Genomic DNA, 24,131 nt, shown 5'->3' on the forward strand with positions numbered 1-24,131 from the left:
AATTTGACGGCGGCGGATGGAATGAAACAGCGGTGGCGGGAATGGACTTGAAGGCGGGTCCAAAAAACCGCCCATACACATTACCCGCAAAAATTTAAAAAGTTCCCGCGTTTTCCATTTTCCCTTAAAAATCCTGTCTTCTTCCCGCCGCTTTCGATCTTATGTAGTAAATCTTCCAATTTATTTCCCCCTCCGATTCCAATCGCGGCTCCTCCCTTTCCTTCTCCGCTTCTCGAATCTGCATCTGAAACCTCCACCTTCTTTCTTCTGTTTCTTCTTCTTCATTTGATGAGAATGGGGAAGCAGACCAAGGCTAGAAAAGCTGAGGCCGCCGGCAACGGGATTGGTAACGTAACCCCTATTCAGGTCGCCTTCATTGTTGATAAATATCTTTCTGATAACAATTACGCTGAAACGCGCTCTGTTTTTAGAGTTGAAGCTTCATCGCTTATTGCAAAATCTCCCATACAAGAGGTACATGTTTCTGCTTGTTTGGAGATTTGAGGGTTTTTTTTTTTTGTTTTTTTGTTGTTGTTCTAATAATTCTTTTGGCTTTCAGGCTCCGAAGAGCTTGCTCAGCTTAGAGGCTATGTTAGATGAATACATCAGTTTGAAAGAACAAAAGGTGATTTTGGATCAAGAAAGAAGCTATTTGGAACAAGAGAAGATTCGCGTCCACAATCTTCTACAGGGTATGCAGACTGTTCTGGGTGCTTATAATGCCAGTGGAAGGTCTTCAACGCCTTCAATTTCAGCTGCTCCAAATAAAGTTGCAGCTGTTGGTCAATCTGATCCATCTGAATCTCCCGCAGGTACCGTCCTAGAACTTTCTGAGTAAAATGGAACATATGTGCTTTCTGAAAAACTTAAAAATCCATTAAAATTTATCAGGGTTTGATCTAAAGGTTGAAGATATAGGGATTAACAGGTAGTTCCCCTTTTTTCCATACTCAATTGCAATAGTACTGGAGAGATGAAAAGAAATGATCTCTGAACTCATTGGGAGTGAAATCCTGCATTCAGTCCTATACATTACATTTGGGAGTGGGTTATACTGCCTGTTATTCTTTGCTTTTCTTGGAGACTTTTGGGAGTGGGGTCTTTACAATCTAACCTAGTCATAATTGAGTTGCTAAGCAGTATTTTTAGTCGTCAGTGGGGGTTTCCAACTTCTGGTGAAATATATACACAGGAGAAGAGTCTCAGACTGTTCTATACTAATTTTCCCCTGCTTATTTTAAAAAAAAATTCAACCAATCTTTAATTGAGCTATTGTGAGTTGGACACATTTTTGTTGATGTTAATGAGACCTACTTCTCTCAGGCTGTCCCATGAACCTTACACAACCTATTCGTCCAGAGGTCACACCTCGGAACACCAATGGCGGGTCTCAAAGTTTCGTAACACCCGTTAATAATGACATGGAAGCAAATAAGAGGAAAAGCTCCAAAGCTTCCATTGTTGTTCCTCCAGCTTCTAAGAGAGCTCGAAATAAAGTATCTTCCAGGAAGTCAGCTAGCAAAGGTAATCTTTCTTTACAAATTGTTTGTGAATATGATTGAGGCGCGTCTATTTTCAATCATATCTACTATAGTTCATGTACATTACAGATACTGATGCACTTTCCCAATCAACTGTAGCTGGCAATGTTCAATCAACTGTCCAGCATTCTAATGAAACTCATTCATCATCTCCTAGATGCACCCCCAATGTATCTGTGGTTCAAGGATCGAGTGTTGTAAAATGTTTGTTCAACCAACCTTCATTCTCTATTCCAATCAACTCTTCCGGTCCAAAGACTCCCCCCCGTGCAAATTCTTGTGAAAGCGACAAGTCTACCTCTCCACAAGAGATTTCCTCTGCTGCTGATTGCAGTAACAACAATACTCCGCAAGACGTTAGTCCTACTTGCTGCACTGTAATTTCATCAAAAAGAATGACAATCAGTCCTTACAAGCAAGTTGCTTACTATTCTGTAGAGAGGAACCACAGCATTTTATCTCCTTCCCCTGTCAAGACAAACGCTAAAAGGCAGGGAAAGAGAGAACACGTGAAGGGACGTCTAGATTTTGATGTCTCAGATGTTCCCATGAGCTCTGACAAGGAGACTGAAAATGATATTTATGCATCCGAGTCCGAAAAGCAATTAGACATTTTTGACATTGAATTGCCTTCTCTTGATGTTTTTGGAGGAGACTTCTCTTTTACTGAAATGTTGGCTGATTTGGATATGGATTGTGAAGTAGTTGGTTGTTCATCCGTCCCAACTTTTGGTGCTTCAATAGACACTCTTTCTGGGTAATCTTCTGCTCATCACACTGCAATTCCCACGAACTATTCCTCCACCGCTTTATCTGATAATTTGTTGCTTGTTTTTCTTTTTCCAGGTCATCTCATGAGTCCATGGACTGTAACGTGGGGACCGATCAAATGATGTCAGAATATTCATCAACTGTGACACAAATTTTATCTGGAAAAAATACAAATACAGAAGGTAATGTAGTTCATCTTCTACACCTCTTGAAGTTCCATTAAACAATGCATAAGTTGATGGGCAAATTTTACTAATGCAGGCATGGATTCTTTGACTGCAGTGAAGTCCACGACAAAATGCATAAGAATTTTAAGCCCAGGTAAAAACATATGCAACCCTTTACTCGTGCACATTATAGGCGATATTTAAATTATGCATAGTTAAATCTTTACTCTTTGATATTGCAGCCAAAAAATTGTAGTTCCTCAAATCTGTGATCAACATAGCTCTGCCACTTGACTAGGGACGACTGAAGCCGGCGAGAAACTTACTCTTAACTTAAGAAATAACTACATTTTCACTTCCAGAAATTTGGGTGGTAAGATTCAATTACCATTCATCTGTAGTATTTAGTTCCATCCTCGAGACATTCCTTTCCCCATGCTGGAAATACTAATGCAATGATTTGCATCTGCCAGAGTAATTTGGTCATGCCTTGCATTCTATAGTTTGAAATATGAGATGTAAATTTCCTACAGAGCGTTCTGGTGAAATTGTATAAATGCAGTACATATGTTAGGACATTTCTTTGATATTTCCCGGAGTGAATGACAATATAGACTTTGGAACAGGAATGATCAATTTGAATATTGACCGAGTCATTATTGATATGAAATTGTAGATGCGGAGGAAGTGACGTCTGAATGAATCTTTGTAAAATGATATAGAAAGCATATAATACCAAAATTTTTCATATTTCGTATGTTTGAAAAGCACACTTATTCTCATCTTGTTTAAAACCCATGTGGAATTGTATAACAGGTCAAACCCCAAATCGTCATTACCGGCTGCCCATCTAAGAGAGAACATCCAATTTTAAATGTGAAGGTTGGTTCAGCCTTATTTAGCAAACTGTTGCATTCTTCCACAAGTTATATGAATGTATATAAAATTATGGGTAAATTACCTCATGTTTAAATAATATGGAAAAAAATTAATGCATCCTTTTCATGATCCAGCATTATGGGTGTAAAATTTTGGAAATACAAAGGAAAAGTGATGAATTGAATTCAATTTTAATTCATTCTATCTCGAGTTCATAGATTCCTCAACCGTTTAGCTGTGGTTTTTCCTCATTTGTAATTGGAGTATTCACAGCTAACATTTGATTGTAAATATGTTGCTTGAGAAGGTTGGTGCATGTAAATCACATCCATTTAGATTTAAGCCCGAAGAAAAGGAATTAGCGTCAAATTTCAATTACATTGAAAGTCAAATAATTGAAAAAAAATGTGTGTTTAGTATTTTTGTTTAAGAAGGTCTAGTTTTTGTAGGGTAAAGAAAAGGTTAAAATATTTATGGAAGGAAAAAGAAAGCAAGAGAACAAACAAGTTTTCATTTTCCATTGAAAAGGAATAAATATTAAATACCACAAAATTAAAATTAAAATGGAAGTCAAACCCAACCTCTCACACAATTTATTCACATTTATTGAGATTATAACATTTAAAGAAAAATAAATACATTTCCTTTCCAACTTGCCAAATTTCGTGTTTTAAATTACAAAACTACTTGCAACTTAACCCCTCGGTAAATGCTAAACTTACACATCACCTTAACCCTTTCCCTAATTGACATTAATTGTTAAATGTGGGGTATTAATCAACCCACATAGTCTTTTTAATGTTAATCATTTTTCTAATGTATTGATAGCCTAGTAGCTTTATTGTTATTATTATTATTTAACCGACTCAACTCAAAGTTATAATGTTTCATAGAAATGTATGAGAACGAATGATGATTGAGCTTAGATGAAGATATGACCTCACTCATCCATTGTAAATAATCAATTATTTTTGGGAGAAGGTATGGTTTGGCCTGAAATTAAGATTATAATAATAACCGTATCCCACACCGTGGAAGCTTCTTCAATGTGGAAACCTTCAAATGAAACCAAGTACGCGGCTTTGTTAGGCGTCAACAACAAAAATGCATCAATCACACCACAAACTTGTTCCAATTGAATAAGAAAGAAAACCCCAAATGCCAAGCACAACCAGGCTCAAAACTTGACTTTCAACACAAATTACAGCCTTGAATTTAACGCGTTGGCAACTAGAACACAACGCCCGCTGCACCCGAACCACCCTTCAAAAGCCGGCGTCGCTGTGTGTACGTCTCTGGGTTGTTCTCTATTTATACCCCATTCACAACCTTTCCTTCAATTCAAACTCCCTCGATATCTATAAATCTCTCCCTCTCTCTCTCTCTCTCTCTCTCTCTTTCAATTCCACCATTTGATTAAAACTTCCCATGGCTATCTCCAACAAAATGGCGCTGCTTCTCTTCATCTCCTCTGCTTTCGTCTCTGCAGCTCTTGGTACGTTCATATAAAACGCTCGTCTTGTCTCTCTGTTTTCCAAGGGCGGGACACGTTTGATATGAAATTATTGTTCTGTTTTTGTTGTTGTCATTGCAGGGGAGCTTGTGTGCGAGGAGTTGTCGGTGGATGTGTGCGCTTTTTCAATAGCCTCGTCGGGGAAGAGATGTTCGTTGGAGACATCGGAGAACAAAGATGGGAAGCTTGAGTATCAATGCAGGACCTCGGAGGTGATGGTGGAATGGATGTCTAACTACATTGAGACGGATCGGTGCATCAACGCTTGTGGCCTGGACCGCAACTCCGTGGGAATTGCCTCTGACGCCCTCCTCGACCCTCGTTTCACCGCAAACCTCTGCTCTCCCGCCTGCTACCAGAAGTGCCCCAATATTGTGGACCTTTACTTCAACATGGCTGCAGGAGAGGGTGAGCCCTGTTTTATAATAACTCATAATTTTCTCAAAACCCTACACCTTCCTAATTACAATGAATATTGCAGGAGTGTTCTTGCCCGACCTTTGTGAGAGGCAACGCACCAACCCCCACCGTGCCATGGTAGAGCTGTTGAGCTCCGGGGCTGCCGCTGGTCCGGTGTCATCCGCAGCCGCCACAGGAGTGTTCCCTGCAGCTGATGCCCCAGCTCCCATGTGAAAATTAAGTTAATTTATTATTGGGTTTTTTCATTGTTAAGTTCTTTTATACAGTTGTGAGGTAATAAATAGAATAGTAAAAGATGAGTGATTTTCTTCGGAATTCACCTTTTATTTTGATGGTATCATAAGACGTACGACGTCGTTTCCTTTTGTTCTTCTTTTCAAATTTCCCACACACAGTGAGTTGATGTATACTTCTAGTGTCGTGTAATAATAAAACATTGTTTTATATATATATATATTTTTTTAATTTTCTTCTTCCATTTCTTTTTCGATAGGGTTAGTTTGTTAGGCTACTCCCATGCATATTAATAAATCCATAACTTGTCTTAAAAAAAGACTCTATGTTTCTTGTGAAACAAGTTAGTTGTGTTACGTGGAAATTAATTAATTAATTAATTAATTAAGCATTTTATGAATCTGCATAAATGGTCAAAGTCAACGAATTGACGAATTCCAAGTGTTTGACTGGCCCATTTATTATAGAATTGAGGCATCATTGTTGGTTTTAATAGACCAACTACAATCTTTTACCATTTAATTTGTTCTTTTGGATTATTATTATTATTATTGGTTAGTTAAAATGAATGGTGACACTAATTATAAAATAAATTGTTGTTGTCTTTGTAAGGTTATTAATTAGTGCGGTCCGAATAGAATAACCCGTCCTTATTTCAAGGCAAAAGGGGGATTTCCCTCTACGTCGCGTGCACACCACGCTTAACAAAATATGGACCACCTCTGTTTTGGGCCCTGCGGAATAAGCGGCCCACCTGTGTTCTACTTCCCGAACGAAGTTTTAAGTGGGAGCAAAATTTTTAAAATTGGATGGGATCACGTGGCAGCATCACAATGGAGCACACCTTGTGAAAGTAATCTGTTATTATGATGAAACTACACACCTTCATATGTTTTTATATGAAGATTAGATAAAGAATTTATTGATAGCGACAAAATTAAGAAAATGGGTAAGCGTCACTTTCTGAACCATTCCCGATCATCAAGTGTTTGATGAAAATGAAAGGGGTGATGAAGCAGCGTCGTATGGAATCAACTGGGAACGTAGATTCTTGTGTATACTAGCGAACAGATCTTCCAGAACCTTCTTCTTTTTCTCTCTCTCTCTCTTTCACTTTTCCATTTTTTCTTTCATTTTCCTCTGAATTCCTCTAGTCACCCCCAGACCACGTTTCTGCTCGCCTTTGCAGTCCTCACTCAAGCCTTCCAACAGTGAGTGGCACACACCTCTGTGCCTCTGTCTGCTGGACCATTTTTTTCTTCTTTACCAAATCCACTATTGTTTTAACAGAGGAACCATGAATTCTATTCTACCGTCCTCTTCATTCTTTTAATGATTGAAGAGTTGAAGGGTTGTTGCCAAATCCAATACCCACATATTTAAATGCCCAACTTCTTCGTAAATTTTGGAGAAATTATTTGGAGCCCTCGACTGTTGGTTCTCTGATATGTGTCTGCCCTGTACTGGAAGTGTTTGTGAATCAGCTTTAGCTTGTGGGTTAAGAAAATGGCGCCTCCGGAAGTTTCCCAATCCGACATTGATTTGGAACAGGGGAATCATCGGCGGTCTGTTAGTGGTAGTGATTTGAGCGCCGATTGTAGCGTCTATTTCTCTGACGCCGATGAGGGTTCGTGTCCCTCTCAGTTTTTGTCGACCAACGGAGGTTCTTATGATGAGTTTAGGTTTTCTTTTGTTTCTCAGCCGGAGGTTGGGGTTGCTCCGGATTCTCGCCGAGTTTCGTCGGTGGAGGTTCATTCGGTGGAGGTTGAAAATGAAAATGGGATTTCTGAAATCAAGGTGCATTTGGCTAAAGTAGAGAGGGATTGCAGGATTTGTCATTTGGGTTTGGAGAGTAATAGCCAAGAGTCTGGAATCCCAGTCGAATTGGGTTGTTCGTGCAAGGATGATTTGGCTGTTGCTCACAAGCATTGTGCTGAAACCTGGTTCAAAATTAAAGGAAACAAGTGAGTCTACGTTATGTTATGCTTCAGATTATTTTCTTGCTTCTCTACTTCAGCATGTTCTTGTGATAAGCATCATCTGAGGTAATCCTCATGGGGTTCGACTATTCATTAATTTAAGGAGGCTTAAAGGAAAACTCTTTAGTGTAATGAGCTTGAAGTTGCATGTTCTTGTGATAAGCATCTTCTGAGATAATCCTCATGGGGTTCGACTATTCATTAATTTAAGGAGGCTTAAAGGAAAACTCTTTAGTGTAATGAGCTTGAAGTTGCAGATTAAAGAATGCTTACTTAGAGGGAACGCTTAGACGAACAAAAAGAAATAGGAGTAAAGCAAAAGAAAGAGCATTACACTGATTATTCCTTCTTCCCTGTCCCTTTTCTGATGGCTTAGGAATCTCTCTCTCTCTCTCTTTGTCTCTTCGCCCCCTCTGTAAAGTGAATACTCCATTTGCTAGTCTGAACCATGATTCAGTAGAGGTGGGGAAAGATTATGTTGATCACTCAACAGATCATAAAAGGATCTCTAGTTTAGTTTTGAGTTTTCCGAACTTTTTTAGTCACACAGTTAGCTCTTTCAGTTCCTTGATCTCATGAACGAACATATCCAAATGGTAGTTCATCTTGTGTCAACCAACAGTCAGTTCCCCCATTAGATAAATATATGGAACATGGAATTTGTTTCAGTACACTTCTCATGGATCTGATTCATGCCTTTGATCTAACTTTCCTTACAACTACAATAGACTTTGTTTTGATCGGCTTGGTTGAATTTTGTATAAAAAGATGATATGTATGAAGAGCTTGAAGGCTGTCAAAATGTAAAGGATTAGTAGGATAAATACCATCTGTTGTGGAAGCAAGACGATGAATATTTGATTTGATGTTAAAAGTACTTGTCCAGTGTCATGAATAGAATATGTCAGTATAACATTTTGAAAAAGGGTTATTTGTTAATCACTGAGAAACGAACAGACGACATGTTCTTGCACTTTGCTCCGAATTCCACTGATAAGTGATTTGAAGACTCACAAAAAGGTTCCACAGTATTGTTCATGGACAGTGATTCTGAACATGGGTGATTACAGCCATCTTTAATCAACTATTTCAATCAATGACTTGTTAATTGGTGTTCTTACATTTGCTGCATTGCATGATAGATTTACATAATGTGATTTTTATGTGCATATTTGTTCCTTTGGCTACTTTATTTATCATTCCTAATCTTCTTGAGCCTTATCATTAGGACATGTGAGATTTGCCATTCCATTGCACAAAACATTGTCGAACCAAATGAGGTTGAGTTAACAGAGCAGTCTAATGAATCCAACAACGCCTCCTCAACAACTGCAGTTGCTGCATCAACTCCCCCATCAGACACCCAAAGCTTCTGGCGTGGGCACCGGTTTCTGAATTTTCTGCTTGCTTGTATGGTATTTGCTTTTGTTGTATCTTGGCTGTTTCACTTCAACGTGCCCACATAGCGAATCGGGGGAAGTCCGATCAAGGAACTTGCAGAAGTTGTAGCTGCAAAAGACCCTCCCTCCAGAGAATTGCCTACAAAGTGTCCACATGTACCTCTCCCAACATTCTCCACAACTTTTTCACCGCACTATCATTCAGTTCCAAGTTACAGAGAAATGTGGTTCAGCAAGATCATGGTTGATGATTCTGAGTATTCCAGTGGGCATCATCTTTCGCTATTCTTATTATGGATTTTCGATATGGTTTCTCTGGATGGTTTCTTGTTAAAAGTATTTAGTTGTTGAGCGTTGATTGTGGCGATGTACAGGAGAAACACATGAACAAGCTCTGTGCTTTCTCAAGGACCCATCTTTACAGTGAAATGAAGAGGTCACTGAAGATGATAAAAGAGGCCAATCTTTTATTTGCTAAAACGAAGAGCAGGCAATTTCCTTGTGGATAAAAACAGGAAGGTGAGCCCACCTGGAGTCGGGGAAGACGAGGCGTGTATGGGACCTATCTGTTGTCAAGTGCAAACAAAAATCTGTCAGGAAAACTCATGAAATTGTGGCGTGAAGGGCTGCCCTTTTATTGGAACACATCGATAACTACGAATCTGTACAAACTAAAGTGGCTTTATTTGGGACTTTTTGTTAACGCAGTTGTTGTTCAGAAAAAGAGATGTTTCTTTCCAATTAAAATCTTGGGAGGCCTTGATTTTGATGAAGAATCCCATATAGACTTGTCCTTATCTCTACCATTGTGAAACCAATATTCCTTCACAAAGAAGGTGACTAAGATTTACCTTACACTTCGATATGTCTTCTTCAAACACACATCCCTTGCACAGGGAGAAATGTCATCGTCATATCCAAGTCGTTTATGATTAGATAGAGTTCGAGAACACCTTAGATAGATGTATAAAAAAAAAAAAAAAAAAAAAAACAAACACTGCAACTGAGATAGGGGCCAAGACACACTATTTTGCATCATTTGGGTAATCATGCAAATATCATTGAAAGTCGTACACACACACACACACACACTCACACAGCCCCTAATAGAGTAAAAGATTACATAAAAGGAAAAACAACGATTTTTTTTTTTTTTTTTTTTTAAAGGCAATAAAACCTCAAAGGATGTCGTATCTTTCAACTCTTCCATTAGACATTAATTCTCATCTGCCAAGTCTCTCTCTCTCACACTCTCTTTCAGGCTGCAGAAAATCTTTACTATCTTAGGCTATTATAACTAATGCGAAACTATGTTCATTCAAGTGAGAATCTAATAGAGCAAGAAAATGAATGAGCAATGAGCAAAGACATAGGATTTCTTTTACAATGTGGCATTCCCATTGCATAAGCCAATGCATTTCAAAGCGCATATCTAGATGGCCTTCTACCTTTAAAAACAAAAACAAAAAAGTAAAACTTTCAGTAATTTATAACAGTGTCGACCTTGATGACTTGATCATTAAATTTTTTTACAATAAACTAAGTGAAATTCAAAATAATCTAAACCAATGAACTACTACATTAGATGACGTTAGTTCCTTGATCCAACTAAGAGAAAAGAAGAAGGATCCGGTCCTCTTACTTCCTGCCTAAAAAATTGCCAAATGCAAGTGGCAATTTTCAGAAAAAAAATAAACAGAAAGTAAATCTAAATACGGCATTTCCCATGAAGATAGGATAAATAACAGATTTTACCAGTCTTGGGAAAAGGAGGCAACCACAGGCAAGGAAAGCCATTAGTCTACATTGTAAGAAATAAACAATCCTCCGCAAGCAGTTCTGTGTTGTTTGTGCTACGCCCCATTCATCGTGGTATTAACATGGAGGACACCGTTCCCATCTTCAGGAGTCTTGCCATTTACTTGAGTCCTCTGCCTCTGAAGAACGAACAACGAACAACGAACAACGAACAACAAACAACAAACAACAACGTAAATGTTAGAGTGGTTTTACAGTCCCAACTCCAAAAGGGAAAGGGAACACTATTCACCATATTGTACCCTATCAGTGGGGTCTACGGAATTCCCATTCAAGAGCTTGTGACTCTCATCTCGGGTCTTGGTATCTCTCTCTTTGGAGCTCAATGGTAATAGTGCAGTCCCATTGGTACGATCAGGCAACTCTGCAACATGAAAGCCCAATAGATAAAAGATTAAACTTTCTACATCAGGACAGCCAACAATCCATGATTACAAAAACTAACCTGGTAGTTTCTTGTCCACAAAAAACACCACCAAGTTAACAGTATACCTATAGAGAATCAACCGTTTGTGTGTTAGTGATAACGAACGATAGGGAAAGATCTGAACAAGAACACATCAGTGTTACGCTTACCATGCAACCACAACATCTACGGTGTAATGTTTGCGGGATGCTATAATCAACAAACTCTGTGTCAGAGCAAGCAACCATGCCAATTGCTTCATAAACCTGTAGTAACAAACAGAAACAATTTTGGTCCGCATGCAACATTACAAAGACCGAAATGTATTAACCACGGATAAGCAAGCACCTTTGTGTGCCATATTTCTGATAACTCCGCACAAAAACAAGAGTGAAGATCATGTGTGATGAAAAAATCAAATCACCACAACCGTATAATACCCCCCTAACTGCATTGGACCAGCAAAATAAGACTCGTAAAAAAATCAGATTAAAAAAAAAAAAAAACACAAAACCATGGAACAAATACTCTTGACTAATAAAGTACAATTGTTTAATAGACTACGAAATGCTTACAGTTCATGAATACAACTTCATAGGCATTATCCGGAGGAGGCAATGTGGCAAGTCTTGAACCCTGCATAATACAGCCAGGATTCATAAATTATCCCGTTTAAACAATCATCAAATTTTACTGCTACACAAATTTATAGAAAAGATATAGGAATTATGCCTCTTACAAATGAAAATAACCAACACATAAGGAGAATTTAATAAAAATAAAAATAAATTAGTACATCACTACGACTTTTTTAAAAAATGTACCTCACGACAGTGATAGTTTGGACCGGGCAGCTGTGTAGAATAAAATGTTAAGATACGAAGAATTTGACAACCCTGGTGAAAACAGATTCAATCATTGAATTAGGGGATGCAGAAATGTTTTAATGTTTTTAAAGCAAGATAACCAACCCGGATGAACGATAAGAAATTGATATGATAAATGAATGAATACTCACAACTAAAAATGCTAGAACCCTGCACCACAAGAGAACTGTATAGATCTTTTTGCTCTTGAGAATAAAAGGGTGGAAAGACCACTGCAGTTATTTTATCAAACAAAATCCATTAGTACACCTAAAACTGCAAATAATGGGGAAAAATAGAAAGTAAATCAATCAGAGGGAAACATAAAACATAGCAATTGGGATACACATGTTAATGGCATAATTATATTGTATGGGTGTAAAAATCTTTTGAAAACAGGAAACCAGCTAAATAGACCCATCAAGTCCAAAAAAAAAAAAAAAAAGAAGTGATGGATTATTGGTTTTCCTAGCCTGAAGAGCTTTGACATAATTATACGTCTTATAAACATGAAGAGAACAGAAGACCGTTCTGATGAAACCATTAGCTCAGATTGATCAGTAAACTAAACTGCTCAAGAAATCATATTTAAAAAAAGATGAATAAAAAAGTGCAGTCCATCATCAAATGAATCGGGAAAACAAAATGGCTAAAACAATCTATCAGAATTTGATTTCTGCAAATGGGAGTGCTTTGACAGGAAAATTGATTCCTGGTTCCATTAAGTTAAGAAATGCAGGGTGGTTGGTAGAAATGGAATAAAAATAGAAAGAGGTCACCACCAAGATATCACTTACCGCAACAAAGGATAAAAATATGAATGTGAAAAGAGTCTCACTGAGGTAAGCTTTGTCTTGTCCTAACTCCTACATATCAAAGCTCATATACTTAAACAACAACGACAATAATAGAATAGAAGAAGATAAAAGATGGGAAAAAATAAGGATGAGAGAGATGAATACTAACAGGGAGAAGGAAAAAACCAACATCCTGAAGAATTGGACCGGGACGATGTATGTAGTGAACTCCCCGAGCAGCAACTCCATGTATGTACTGACGAGAAGAAAGATGCTCCATACATTAGACATATAAGAGGACAAAATGACAAAATCCTAGAATACAAGATACTATAATTAGAATGCTGTATCTTAGAGGAGAAGATATGATCAAGAACCTGCCTTCAGAGCAGTTAGCTAGAGAAAACATGATTTAGAGGACATTTCCTACAATTCTGGACAATGGAGAGCGCATATTTCTACCTCCTTCTCTAAAACCACTAGAATTATGAATTAAAGCCATCCACATGCTTCATTCATTGATTACAAAAGTTGCATTTCCAAAAGATGATAAAAGTTCAGTCGTCACCTCTACTTTGGATTTACTGGATGCATATATTAGATGGAAAACTTTATACAATTTTAAAAACTTGGGACAAATTACGTGTTCGAACTTTACCGGTTCCAAATGTTTGGTTGCATAATAAGAAACAAATGAGGTAGATTCTTCAAAGTGCTAAATCAATTCGAATTTAAAAAATAGACGGTTCCAAATGTTTGGTTGCCATATAAAGGATCTTGTTTCCTTCTAATTCTTTTAAAACGAAGCCTGGCGAATAATTATTCCATTGGGAAGAAGATGAATGGGCAAGGGCCCACAAACAAGCCGACCAACATTATTTAAAAAGAGGGGGAAATTAAAAAAAAAAAAAGTAAAAATGGTTTAATGCGAGATGATGCATTGAAATAGATTGAAAGAAATACCTGAAAAATAAGTCCACCAAGAAGGTACTTCCAGTTGTCGATGAGAAGGCTGATCTCCGTACTAATCTCTGCGCAGAATCTTTTCCATAGCTTCTCACAGGGAAGAAGGAAAGAGGAAAAAGAAGAAAAAATTATTTGGAAAGCAGCAGCAGCAGCAGCAGCAGCAGAAGGAGAGGCAGAAAAATGTGAAATTTTGAATCAAGAAACCAACCTACCTTCGACGCTTCGCGACCAATGTAAAGATTCATTTTGAATGGGCGTAACCACCGCTTCCATAATACTTCAAACCCAAACTCTGAAGGTCAACATCGCGAAGTTCGATATCTGGTTAAGAATGCGTAGAAATCAATCCCAACCCAGAAAAGAAAAATAAATGAAACCGAACTCCGCAAAGCGCGGCAAAGTCAAAACGAAATGTCGGTACCGGGAAATCCAGATTGAAAAGAAAGATCCAGTTCAAAATCAAGACCCAAGTCAGGGATTGCAATGGAAAAGCAGCAGAAGGGGAAGCGATGGATGAGACAGAAAACAAGGCATTAGTGAAAGAAGAGAGCCAAAAGGGAAAGAGGGCCCTTTGGATTGTTGTATGATAGTGGGTGTGTGGTGGGATGGAAGCAGAAGAAGAAGAAGAAGAAGAAGAAGAAGAAGAAGAAGAAGAAGAAGAAGAAAGGCGAAATTGATGGAAGAAATGGAGAAAGACAGTTGAGAAAAGGAAAGAAGAGGAGGGGTGAATGAAGGGGGAAGGCTGCTTGTTACTACAAAAACAGAGAATATGAAAGAAAGATTTGCCGTTCTGGCTCTCACCTCTTCTTCTATATATATATATATATATAAATATATATATTTTTTTTCTGTCTATCAATATAATAATATTAAATAACCGGAGACCCCAAAAATTAATTTTAAAACCTAAATTTACGGTGACTTCTAGGATTTTTTATTTAAAAAAAAAAATACGAACTTTTAATTCTAATATATATTCACGTGAAAGTTTGTATAAAAATTAATAGTTTTATTATTTATTGTCAATAAAAAAAATAGAAGGCATATATTCTCCCAAAGTTCAGCCAACTTCGAGAAAAGAGAAGTTAATTATCTACGTTGTTTCTTTTTTTAAGAAAAAAAGAATTGAAATGGATATTAGTTAAGAAAAAGAAAATGAGGCATAAATGAGCACTATATTTGTTAGATTATTTAAAAGAAAACCACTTGAAAGACAAAGTTACCTTTTTAATTCTTAATTTGGGAATAAGAGAGGGCTTGAACCCGTCGTGTCGTCCCGGTGGCCTGCAATGCTTTGGGTTTGCAGCCCAAACTAAAAAGGAAAAAGAAAAAGTTAATACGTAAAATGAGGAATATATATTATTACAATACAGATTTTGTATTTATGTTTCCCAAGAACATCTCACTGTTGGTCCAAAGAAGTCTTGAATTTAAAATATTAAATTCACAAAAATGAAAAGGGAAATGAAGGGGTCAAGTCCACGCCAAGGCATTCTTCGGGTTTGGAGGTTGGACCCCACGAACGCTTCTGCCAGCGTCGAGAGGAGACGGGGATGATATCTTGGCCTGCCATTCTTTTCCCCTTTTTTTTCTTTTTTTCTTTTTAATAAACAAATTAATATAGTTGTTCACAAACTATATTAGGGTTTAGGGTTGAATTTTGTAACTATGTCCCAAAATGTTGTTCTCACTTGAAGACAATATAGTTGTCAATTTATGAACAGAGGGGTTAAAAGGCAAAATGGGTGGTTGTGGATGTGTTTAAGAAACTTGGAAGTATGAACAGTCGAGTATTTTAGGCATTTTAGTATGGTTTGTGGTGGAGGTGAAGTTATTATTGGTAGAAAAGAAGACAAAGGAATCTTGTAATTTGTAAGGCATGACAAGTCGGAGAGGAAAGGGATAGGTATACTGAATAGTGTAGTGCATTAAAAGAAAAAAAAAAGAAAAGGAAAGGCTTTGGGTGAGGGGCTGACACACAAAAAAGCAGGCAGCAGCCTCAGGAATCTGAACACACACACCAAAACCCAACCAAATTCAACACAACACATGATTCCAAGACAGGCAAGATTCAACCAAAGTTGAAGGCCCAACAACCTTAATTCTCAGTTCAGAAGGCCTACCAGGTATTATTGCTCGCCCCAGTGAATGCAAACTCTTTGGGCACCAGGAGATGGTGTCTGCTGCGTCCACCCGGGAATGAGGGGGATATCTGGTTGCGACAACCCCATAACGACCTCAAGGATATGTCACATGTTTGGACTTGATTTGGATTTGTCAACCAAGCAAAAGATTAGATACAAGGAAACAAACCTAATTTTCACGGACTGTATTAATTCCATTAGTATTGGGATACTTCATCACTCTTTCTGACCATTTATAATTGTAACACATATGAAAAACGCCTGTAACATAGAGATGGAGGAATCGAAACAAACTTCAAAGAACCCACCCTTCAAGGGTGTCATGCTGAACACGGGCTTATCTTGTTCATCTCCCTGAAACAAAACGGAGAGTCAAGATTTTTAGTTGACTAAAACGAAACAACCAATGAAATGTTGTTGTAACCAAAATTTAAAGATTTACCTGAACAAAAAGTTGGAGGCACTTGGAAATAGGACACGCCTTGGATGTAATTAGTTTGTTCGGAATGGAAAGCACACGCAGTTTGCAACCAATATCCCAACCACCACAGTCACAAACTCCGTCAGATCTCCACCTATTGATCAATGTGGAAGGCTGTCCGCTGCTTGGTGACCCATGAACATCCCCCGGCAGTATTACTACACCATTATCCTCTGACAAAAACTTCATGCCATTCTCTATCAAAACGTTACAACTTTGTTGCCCATCATGTTTCGAGTTTTGGGTAGGAACCTTTAAAACAATGGCTGCAAGTTCTCTATTTCTCATTATGATTGCTGATTCTGGATCTTCTGGTCTCGTCTCAACACCAAACAAAATCGATTCTGTTATCATAATACATTTACCGTTGCTGTATTCATAATGGGAATTCAGTTGCATTTGTCCAATGACGTTGCAGGCATAGCCATAACTTCTATCCCTATTCCCTGGTCGTTTCCAACCACTAGTCTTACTTTTTATTTCATTAACTTGGTAGAATGTATAACAACTCTGCCCTGCTGCTCCATTCTTCCCACACGGGGTTAAATCTTTAGCCGTGGCTACGAGCACATTTCTATTGTTATCCACCAATAATTTAAACGAGGGAAAACCATTCATTATGGTGAACTGCAAAAGGCCCTGCATTGGTGATTCAGCATGCTTCTTGTCGTGGGCACTGCCAACACCAGTTGGGCAACGGCTTAATGAGTTCACGTTTCCTTCAGTAGGATGTTGAGGAATTGAGGATTTATGATTCAGTATTGGCTTCATCAACCTTTTAAAAGGTATTTTCTTTCTATCTGAACTATGTGGGCAACCGGTATTTTCAGACATCACAGGACCAGATTTGTTTGTATCTGAACTACCTGGACAACCGGTAAGCTTAATGTCCGAGTCTCCTTTTTCTGTTTGTTTACCTCCATAAGGTCTCAAACATGAAAGTTGTGCGGTAGTATGACAGAGCAGAGGATGTTGCATTCTGCCCACCATGGGATTATTAACGTCAGCTAAAGAAGGCAACGGACATTCAGAAGAGAGGAGAATACCGGGTGGAGAAAATATTTCTGAATAACTCATCGTCCAACCTGAACGCTTTTTCCTTCCTTTTTGTTGCATCAGGTTTGAAACATTTCCCTGTAATGAGGATGATGTGCGATTCCTTTGTATTTTTTTGCGCCCCTTGATTGCAGTATTTGAACAGCTAGCAACATCTTCAGCTTGTGTTGGACAGCGAATATGGCGGTGCTTCCAATTCTGAAGCCGTGTCCAATCGAGAACCCCAACATTCAAAACCTTGTCTTGGAGATTTTCTACTCTGCGTGTATGAAGGAGATAAGCAGGCAAGTTTGACATATGCCTAACAACTTCGTCCTCTCCTATTGGACTGTCTTCGACTCTGTTACCTGGGCGGTACGATGTTTCCCGAGCAATATTGGTCCCCTTCGTTGGCACACAATACAAGTCGCTAGGCAGTCGAACAGAACATTTTGAGTTATGGCGGTGGCTTGAGCTCTTTCTCAGCTCCAAGCTGGATCCCATGCTACAGCAGATACTGAAAACTAGAACAATATTAAACGATGTTAGTAAAAGATGAAAACCATTATAACCGTGAACATCCTCAGTTTCTAAGGTTGGGTTAATCAGAAATTCCCCCCTTATTTGATCACATTGAGGAGTGCAGTTCCCCCAGATAAAGACAAAGGGGCTGAAATTATGTAGAGAGCGAGGGACCAAACATTGCGAATTTGGGGATACAAGGACAATGAGGAATGTGATTATTAGTATTACCAATCAACGTCAAAACGGAAGCAAGACGCAAAGGAAAGAAATCCTTAAGCATTGGATATGTCCTCAAACAAGCAAAACAGATGATAAGAAAAAAGAAAGCGAAATGTAGGATGAAGAGGATGAGGAGAGACGGACGGACCTTGAGAAATCCAGGAATGAAGGATCGTAAGAGGAGAAGCAATAGGACGAAATGAAACTCGTGGATCCCGATAAGGATCCGAAGCGTGATTTCACGACTGGGATGTGGGACGGAGGAAGGAAAGAAACGAAAACAAAAACAAGGAATCAATACGTCCTAATCTGTTGTGGATTATAAGCAAAGCAAAGAATTGCGGCGGAAATGAAGAGAAGAGAAGAGAAGAAAAGAAAAGAAAAGAAAAGAAAAGAAAGAAACATAATAAAGAGAGGGAGAGGCCAATTAATTAATCATTCTTCTCCGGTTTCGTTTCTTCGCCCTCCTCCATCGCGAAGGAATGTCGTCAGCAATTCCACACACAAACAAATTCAAAAGATCAAAAATCAAAAAGCGAGAATGTTGCATGAAAATGAAACGCACCGTTTGACACACTGGAAAAGGGGAGCAGATAAATTCAGAGCCCATCGGCCCAGATAAACGAGGCCCATTTTTAGAAATGGTTGTAGGAGTGTTCGCGTTTGTATCCACTTTCAAACAACCCTAATTCACAACTTCAATCTGTGTCTTCGGAATCACCAAATGGAATGTAATATTCAATTCCCTTGCCGTGCCATGCGCCAATTCGTCCAACTCACCTCAATCCAGAGAACAAATTCAGAAAATGATTTGATCCAACCGCGTGAATTTTTCATGGAATAATCAATACACCGCGACTTCCACCAAAAATGGAATCAATCCCACTCCATCTAAATCTTTCAAACTTTTACGTAGCCCTCCTCCTATAAATTGAACTGCTAATACTCATTCACCTGCAAGCATCCAAGCATCCAAGCAACCAAGCAACTCACTAAAAATGTCGATCCCTTTCAGAAACTTCTTCCCTACCGATCGGAAGGAACGCTACTACGTTGAGGAGCGGCCTTCGTACGACAACTCCCCTGAGAATCGGAAAGAACGCAACTACGTCCAGGGTCGGCGACAACTTACATGAGGATCGAAAGGATCGCTACTACGTCGAGGATCGGCCTTCTTACGATCATATCCATGAGAAAGACGCCGTGGCCGATCCCTTCCGTGCTTCCATGGCCTCAAATTCCTCGACCGTCAACGCTCAGAGGATGCGCACGTGTTGAGGTTAGAGCTTCCCGGAGTGACGAAGCAGGAAGTTAAGCTGAAGATTGAAGAGAGTGGAGCCATCGGCATCAGCATCGAAATTAGGGCTGTGAAAGAAGAGAACCGATATTTGGCGCCGTGTTGAACGAAGCAGTGGAAAGTTCTACCGGCGTATCGTCCTGCCGGAAGACGCTGATGTGGATAAGGTGAAGGCGGAAATGTATAACGGAGTACTAACTGTGACCGTGCCTAAATACCAGTTCAAGAAGCCCATGGGCAGAATGGTCCAGATTTCTGGCCATTAAAACCCCCCCGAAGTTCAGTCCTGCATGGCAACGGAAGGAGATGAAGCATATTAAAATTAAAAAAAATAAAGGATATCGGTTTAAATTACTACCGTGTCCTTCTTGTTTCCTTTAAACGGAAGGGAATAATAAATATTTTGTTATATATTACTCATACAGACGGCGTTTTGAATTCCATTCGCACTCCCACACATTACGTGAGTGAACCACACGCGCTTGTAAAGCGTGAGTGAGAAAGTCGCGAGAAAAAGAAATTCTGTTCTTTGTGTTTGAAACCCCCCGCCCATCGTTTCTCCACCGATGGGTATGAAAAGGACGTGTGACCCTAACACCGCCACGGCCGCCGGAAAGACGGTTGTGTCACCGGGTGGGACTAAATGGGGCAAGGTGCGCGTAAATGGGAAACATGCCTAGTGCGCGCCATGTGAGGGTTGTTATTATAAGTGAGAGATGATAGTTGATATCACTCCCCCAGATTAATGCCATCCGCCACAAGGCCCCCACTATCTCCTTTTTTCTCCTCCTCCTATTCATAAATAAAATCTCAATCTTTGAATCGAAATTCCCGTGCTTCCTTGGTAACGCTCATATTTGGACAACTATTACCATATTTACTTTTGCTCTTTATTTCTTTAAGCCGGAATAATTCGTAAACACAAGAGCTGCCACGTGAACAAGTTTGTGACACGTACGTGGCCTACGTCATCAACTTTGAATATCTAGGCCAAAGGGGCAGCGTTGGGCAGGGCAGGCAAGTGGGGAAGGAGATTCCTCCCTCCTAAGCCAACTATATATATATATATATATATAAATATATATTATATTCTCTACGTCTCCTACTCCTTGCCCACTTGCGCAATTATTCTGTTAGTTCTAATTAAACAAACTAATTAACCGTTGTTATAAATCCATCGTTTTCAATCCCAATTCAAGTCAAGCGGCACAACATATAATTATGAATTTTGTGTTCTTACAAACAAATAAAAAAAAAGGAACAGCAGAAATAGAGTAATGCGAAAGGATTATTGTTAGTATTATTATTCCTGAAAATGTGTTGGTTGGGTATTATACGCATTAACCAAGTAGGGGAGGGGAGGGGAGGGGAGGGAAGACTAGATCGAGTCCCAAAAAAGTTCCCCATGCCTTTTATAGAGAATCTAGAAAAATATTTATTGACACAAAAGAGGTGGAAAAATGCCCTCTTTTTTCTTTTCTTTTGTTCATCAGTTTGACTGAGTGACCCAAACTCCCTCACCCAACAAACAACAAAATAAAGTTGCTATACCCCCTACCTACCTCTTACCCCTTGTTATATAGGGGGCTGACTCGCTGCCTGCTACCCCTAACCCATTTTGTTCCCCATTGGAATCCCCCACCAAAACCTTCTTATTTTTCTCTAAACCTAACCACAAAATCAAATGCACCGCCTTCTTTTGTCGTCTCCTTCCTTTTACCTATTTTCAATTACTTTCATCATATTGCGCAACTTTTATTTCGTTTCAGTATGTCCACTCCTGGGGAAGCTTGATTTCATGGTCTGTTGGTAACTGCCCACGGCCGTTTCGTTTTTCATAATTTCCACCACGGTTGATTTGCAGCCTCAGGAGAACATCTACACGATCACAGCAACGAAAACAGAAATAATTCGATCAATTTGTGGATGCTGGAGAGGGCTGTGTTCATAATAATTTATAACGGAGGATGTAATTTTACCCTTCTCTGAATTCAATCGTCCGCCACCCATGGGTTGCACATGAGGCTGACTGCAAATATCCTCGAGGTTAAGGTTCAGGGCTTGCATCACTCTTGCAGGTACCAACACCGTAGAACAGGCTGTGGATAGAAAAACAAACTCATGATTTGCTTGAAACATTACCCAGTTCGTGAGGGTTCTTAATTTAATGCTCACTTATCATTCTGCATCCGCATGCTTGGAATTTAGATTACCTGGCTTTCTTCGTTGCTCAGACTGTGTGCTGCTATGTCGAGGCAAAAATACACCAGTTCCAGCGCATTCCCTTTTGCCTCCTCGAGCTCCGAGAAACAGAGCCCTCGTTCCAGAGCCCTGCGGCGGCGGAATCCAGGCAGATGACGACAATCCCCGACAGCCCCTCACTCCATTCTGAACCATTACATGGACCTGTTGCCGTTGATACGCTGCAGGAGAATTCATCTGCTCACCGACAGTCAAGTTTTGTCGCTGCATAATTTCCTTCTGATTCAGGTGCGAAACCTGCCAAAGAATTATGAGCCCAATAAGGAATCAAAATCGACTACTAATTCAACACAAGTACAGATAACCAGTCGACCAAATAATTTAGATGCCATAAAGGGGTTAATATATTTACTTGCACAGCCTGCAACTGCTGGTAAAACCCGGTACCCGTGCTCGAGTTTTTCACCGGAACAGAGACTTGAGATGTTCCTCTGTTCTGTGAAATAACACCACGACTCTCATTCATCTGCATCCTCGCAACTTCCCCTGCAGCCGCATGCAGCAGATCGCATGTAGCTGGAGGAGATGGAACTTTACAATTGCTTTTTGGACTACCACGACTGGAAACTTGACTGCAACCACTGCCACTCCCCATGTCGCACAGAGTCGACTGCGGAGATCCGGACAAGAGGCTTGCCTGAAAAGAAAAAAACAAATCCACCAAAATTAGACAAAAATAACACTAAAAGAAATAGAGCAATCAGGTCCGAATTGAAACCTTAGAATTATAAGAGTCGAAACCGTCATCAATGGTTGATTGAGCCATACGGAGAGTAATTTCAGCGAGACAATCCTCCTCGTCACTCTCCGTCTCGCTGGAACCCTTCAACGATTCACCAGGAGAACTGAAATCCGAAAATCCACCAGAAGTCCCGAACTCAAATGGGAAGAAAGGCCGTTGAGGCAGGAACGGAGTCGAACCCAGGCAGTTTAGGTGACTGTTTTTGTTGGTAGCACAGGTGTTTTGGCTCGGCATATTATCGTCATCAGCAAGAAACTGAGGAGGAAGCCAAAACTCGCCGTCGTCCAAACTGTCAGCCATGAGCAGCAAGAAAGAGAGGGAACGCGAAGCCTAGAAAATTGTGAAAGACGGAAGGGAATAGAAGAAGGTGAAGAGGGCAGAGATGCAAACGAGAAGGATTCTTTATAGAAAGAAGGAAGCGAATTTTTATAGAAAAAATAAATAAAATTAAATAAAAGAGTAATGAGGGGGGTCGTGGGTGAGTGTGACTACGTGCATCTTGATTTGTAAAGCGTCCCTTCCACAAGGCTTGCGCCAGTTGGCCTTGGCGCCACTATATTATTATCCTTTTTTTTAAAAAAAAAAAATATATTTTATAAGATATAAGATATAAAATATAAAAACCCTTTTTTAAAAAAATAAAATAGAAAATTAAAATTACATTAGTAAACCGTATCGTGAAAATAGGCAGCCGCTCTGCACGAGGTGAGATCAGTGGGGTCCCACTTGGACCGCCTTTCCATTTTACATTTACCGTTAGACTAAACCAAGGGAATGACGAAAAACCCTAATTTGTAAACTCAATATTTGACCAACCAAAAAGTTGGTTCATTGGGAGATTTATGATTTGGTGTAATCAAAGGGACTTTTTTTTATTATTATTATTTTCGTTATTTTAAAAATCGCATTGCATGCCATAAATTCTACTTGATTTTATGTGCTACGAATTGAATTTCATTAAAGTTTGGATGGATATTATTCTCGGAGTGCTGAATGTTCATACTTTTGTCATCCTAGTTAATTGATTCCAAATACAGTTTTATGACATTCAATGCATTGCCTATTGTACCCAATATTTTGAACATTCAAATAACCAGCCCAATACAAACTTTATTTTTAATTTAATATTTTAAAATAGAAAGGTAAATTTGGGAAACCGCGTGGCACGCTCCCCAGCACCATTCTTCAGTTGCATGAAACATTAATGAGAATAAGTGTGAAGTCAATTTGAATTATGGGTCAACGACTCATTTGGCAGTTTGTTGGATGTTTTGGTCCTAAACAAGTATGATATTAAATTGCCTTTTTTAAATGAATGTTTAATTGGAGTGGGAGTTTAGTGAGTCGGTGGTGGGTCACCAAACTCTGCTAAAACGAAACGGGGATAGAGGGCGCCGGAATTACGGGAGATATTGGCCGCCAAATAGGCAAAAGAATGGCGCGTAATTTAGGCTAATTACGCCACGGAAGTCGCCTAACCTTTTTATTCCCTGCCTTGCTGGCTTCCAACAATCACACTATTCCAAATTTGGGACATTGAATCAGACACTAGATTTGACTTTTGGTTGCAAGTAGAGGACGACAGTCCCACTCATAATTCAAAGAAAACAAACACTGTTCCTGCAAGATCTAAGTATTGTCGGAGAGTCTAAGCATAAGCATAACCACA

The 24,131-nt window shown here is 39.2% G+C and overlaps 6 protein-coding genes and 1 pseudogene across 10 annotated transcripts; 4 read left to right on the plus strand and 3 right to left on the minus strand.

Annotated features, from left to right (window-relative positions):
* Positions 1-61: 61 nt before the first annotated feature.
* On the plus strand, positions 62-3,108 carry LOC111482066. The gene is made up of 8 exons (XM_023127708.1): positions 62-252; positions 288-474; positions 560-812; positions 1,324-1,524; positions 1,611-2,298; positions 2,388-2,494; positions 2,574-2,633; positions 2,722-3,108. Exons 2-8 carry the CDS (start codon positions 289-291, stop codon positions 2,733-2,735), a joined length of 1,509 nt encoding a protein of 502 aa, XP_022983476.1. The 5' UTR covers positions 62-252; position 288; the 3' UTR covers positions 2,736-3,108.
* A 1,545-nt stretch (positions 3,109-4,653) lies between these two features.
* LOC111482073 lies at positions 4,654-5,735 on the plus strand. The gene is made up of 3 exons (XM_023127714.1): positions 4,654-4,853; positions 4,953-5,279; positions 5,353-5,735. The coding sequence occupies exons 1-3, from the start codon at positions 4,787-4,789 to the stop codon at positions 5,502-5,504; spliced, it is 546 nt and encodes a 181-aa protein (XP_022983482.1). The 5' UTR covers positions 4,654-4,786; the 3' UTR covers positions 5,505-5,735.
* A 757-nt stretch (positions 5,736-6,492) lies between these two features.
* LOC111482069 lies at positions 6,493-9,645 on the plus strand. Its single transcript, XM_023127711.1, has 2 exons — positions 6,493-7,489; positions 8,733-9,645. Exons 1-2 carry the CDS (start codon positions 7,032-7,034, stop codon positions 8,968-8,970), a joined length of 696 nt encoding a protein of 231 aa, XP_022983479.1. The 5' UTR covers positions 6,493-7,031; the 3' UTR covers positions 8,971-9,645.
* Positions 9,646-10,373: 728 nt separating this feature from the next.
* On the minus strand, positions 10,374-14,552 carry LOC111482068 (phosphatidylinositol:ceramide inositolphosphotransferase 1-like). The gene is made up of 12 exons (XM_023127710.1): positions 13,970-14,552; positions 13,755-13,844; positions 12,961-13,047; positions 12,792-12,860; positions 12,147-12,227; positions 11,953-12,024; positions 11,704-11,764; positions 11,477-11,576; positions 11,299-11,394; positions 11,168-11,214; positions 10,965-11,086; positions 10,374-10,841 (listed from the first exon to the last, which is right to left on the minus strand). Exons 1-12 carry the CDS (start codon positions 14,000-14,002, stop codon positions 10,758-10,760), a joined length of 942 nt encoding a protein of 313 aa, XP_022983478.1. The 5' UTR covers positions 14,003-14,552; the 3' UTR covers positions 10,374-10,757.
* LOC111482065 lies at positions 13,992-19,059 on the minus strand. Of its 5 annotated transcripts, XM_023127706.1 has the most exons (6): positions 18,310-19,059; positions 16,344-18,087; positions 16,071-16,255; positions 15,881-15,969; positions 14,981-15,069; positions 13,992-14,078 (listed from the first exon to the last, which is right to left on the minus strand). In XM_023127706.1, the coding sequence occupies exons 2-3, from the start codon at positions 17,919-17,921 to the stop codon at positions 16,118-16,120; spliced, it is 1,716 nt and encodes a 571-aa protein (XP_022983474.1). In that variant the 5' UTR covers positions 17,922-18,087; positions 18,310-19,059; the 3' UTR covers positions 13,992-14,078; positions 14,981-15,069; positions 15,881-15,969; positions 16,071-16,117. The 5 variants fall into 5 exon arrangements, with proteins under 5 accessions (XP_022983474.1, XP_022983473.1, XP_022983471.1 ...); XM_023127705.1 differs by having other exon boundaries at positions 15,881-16,255; positions 16,344-17,934; XM_023127703.1 differs by having other exon boundaries at positions 15,881-16,255; positions 16,344-17,941.
* Positions 19,060-19,116: 57 nt separating this feature from the next.
* LOC111482072 lies at positions 19,117-19,880 on the plus strand (annotated as a pseudogene).
* Positions 19,881-20,844: 964 nt separating this feature from the next.
* Positions 20,845-22,958, minus strand: LOC111482180. The gene is made up of 5 exons (XM_023127858.1): positions 22,439-22,958; positions 22,073-22,357; positions 21,672-21,957; positions 21,438-21,557; positions 20,845-21,336 (listed from the first exon to the last, which is right to left on the minus strand). Exons 1-5 carry the CDS (start codon positions 22,760-22,762, stop codon positions 21,224-21,226), a joined length of 1,128 nt encoding a protein of 375 aa, XP_022983626.1. The 5' UTR covers positions 22,763-22,958; the 3' UTR covers positions 20,845-21,223.
* Between the last annotated feature and the right edge of the window lie 1,173 nt (positions 22,959-24,131).

The sequence above is a fragment of the Cucurbita maxima genome, unplaced genomic scaffold, assembly GCF_002738345.1.
Source record: "Cucurbita maxima cultivar Rimu unplaced genomic scaffold, Cmax_1.0 Cma_Scf00007, whole genome shotgun sequence".
In the NCBI taxonomy this organism is placed as follows: domain Eukaryota; kingdom Viridiplantae; phylum Streptophyta; class Magnoliopsida; order Cucurbitales; family Cucurbitaceae; genus Cucurbita; species Cucurbita maxima.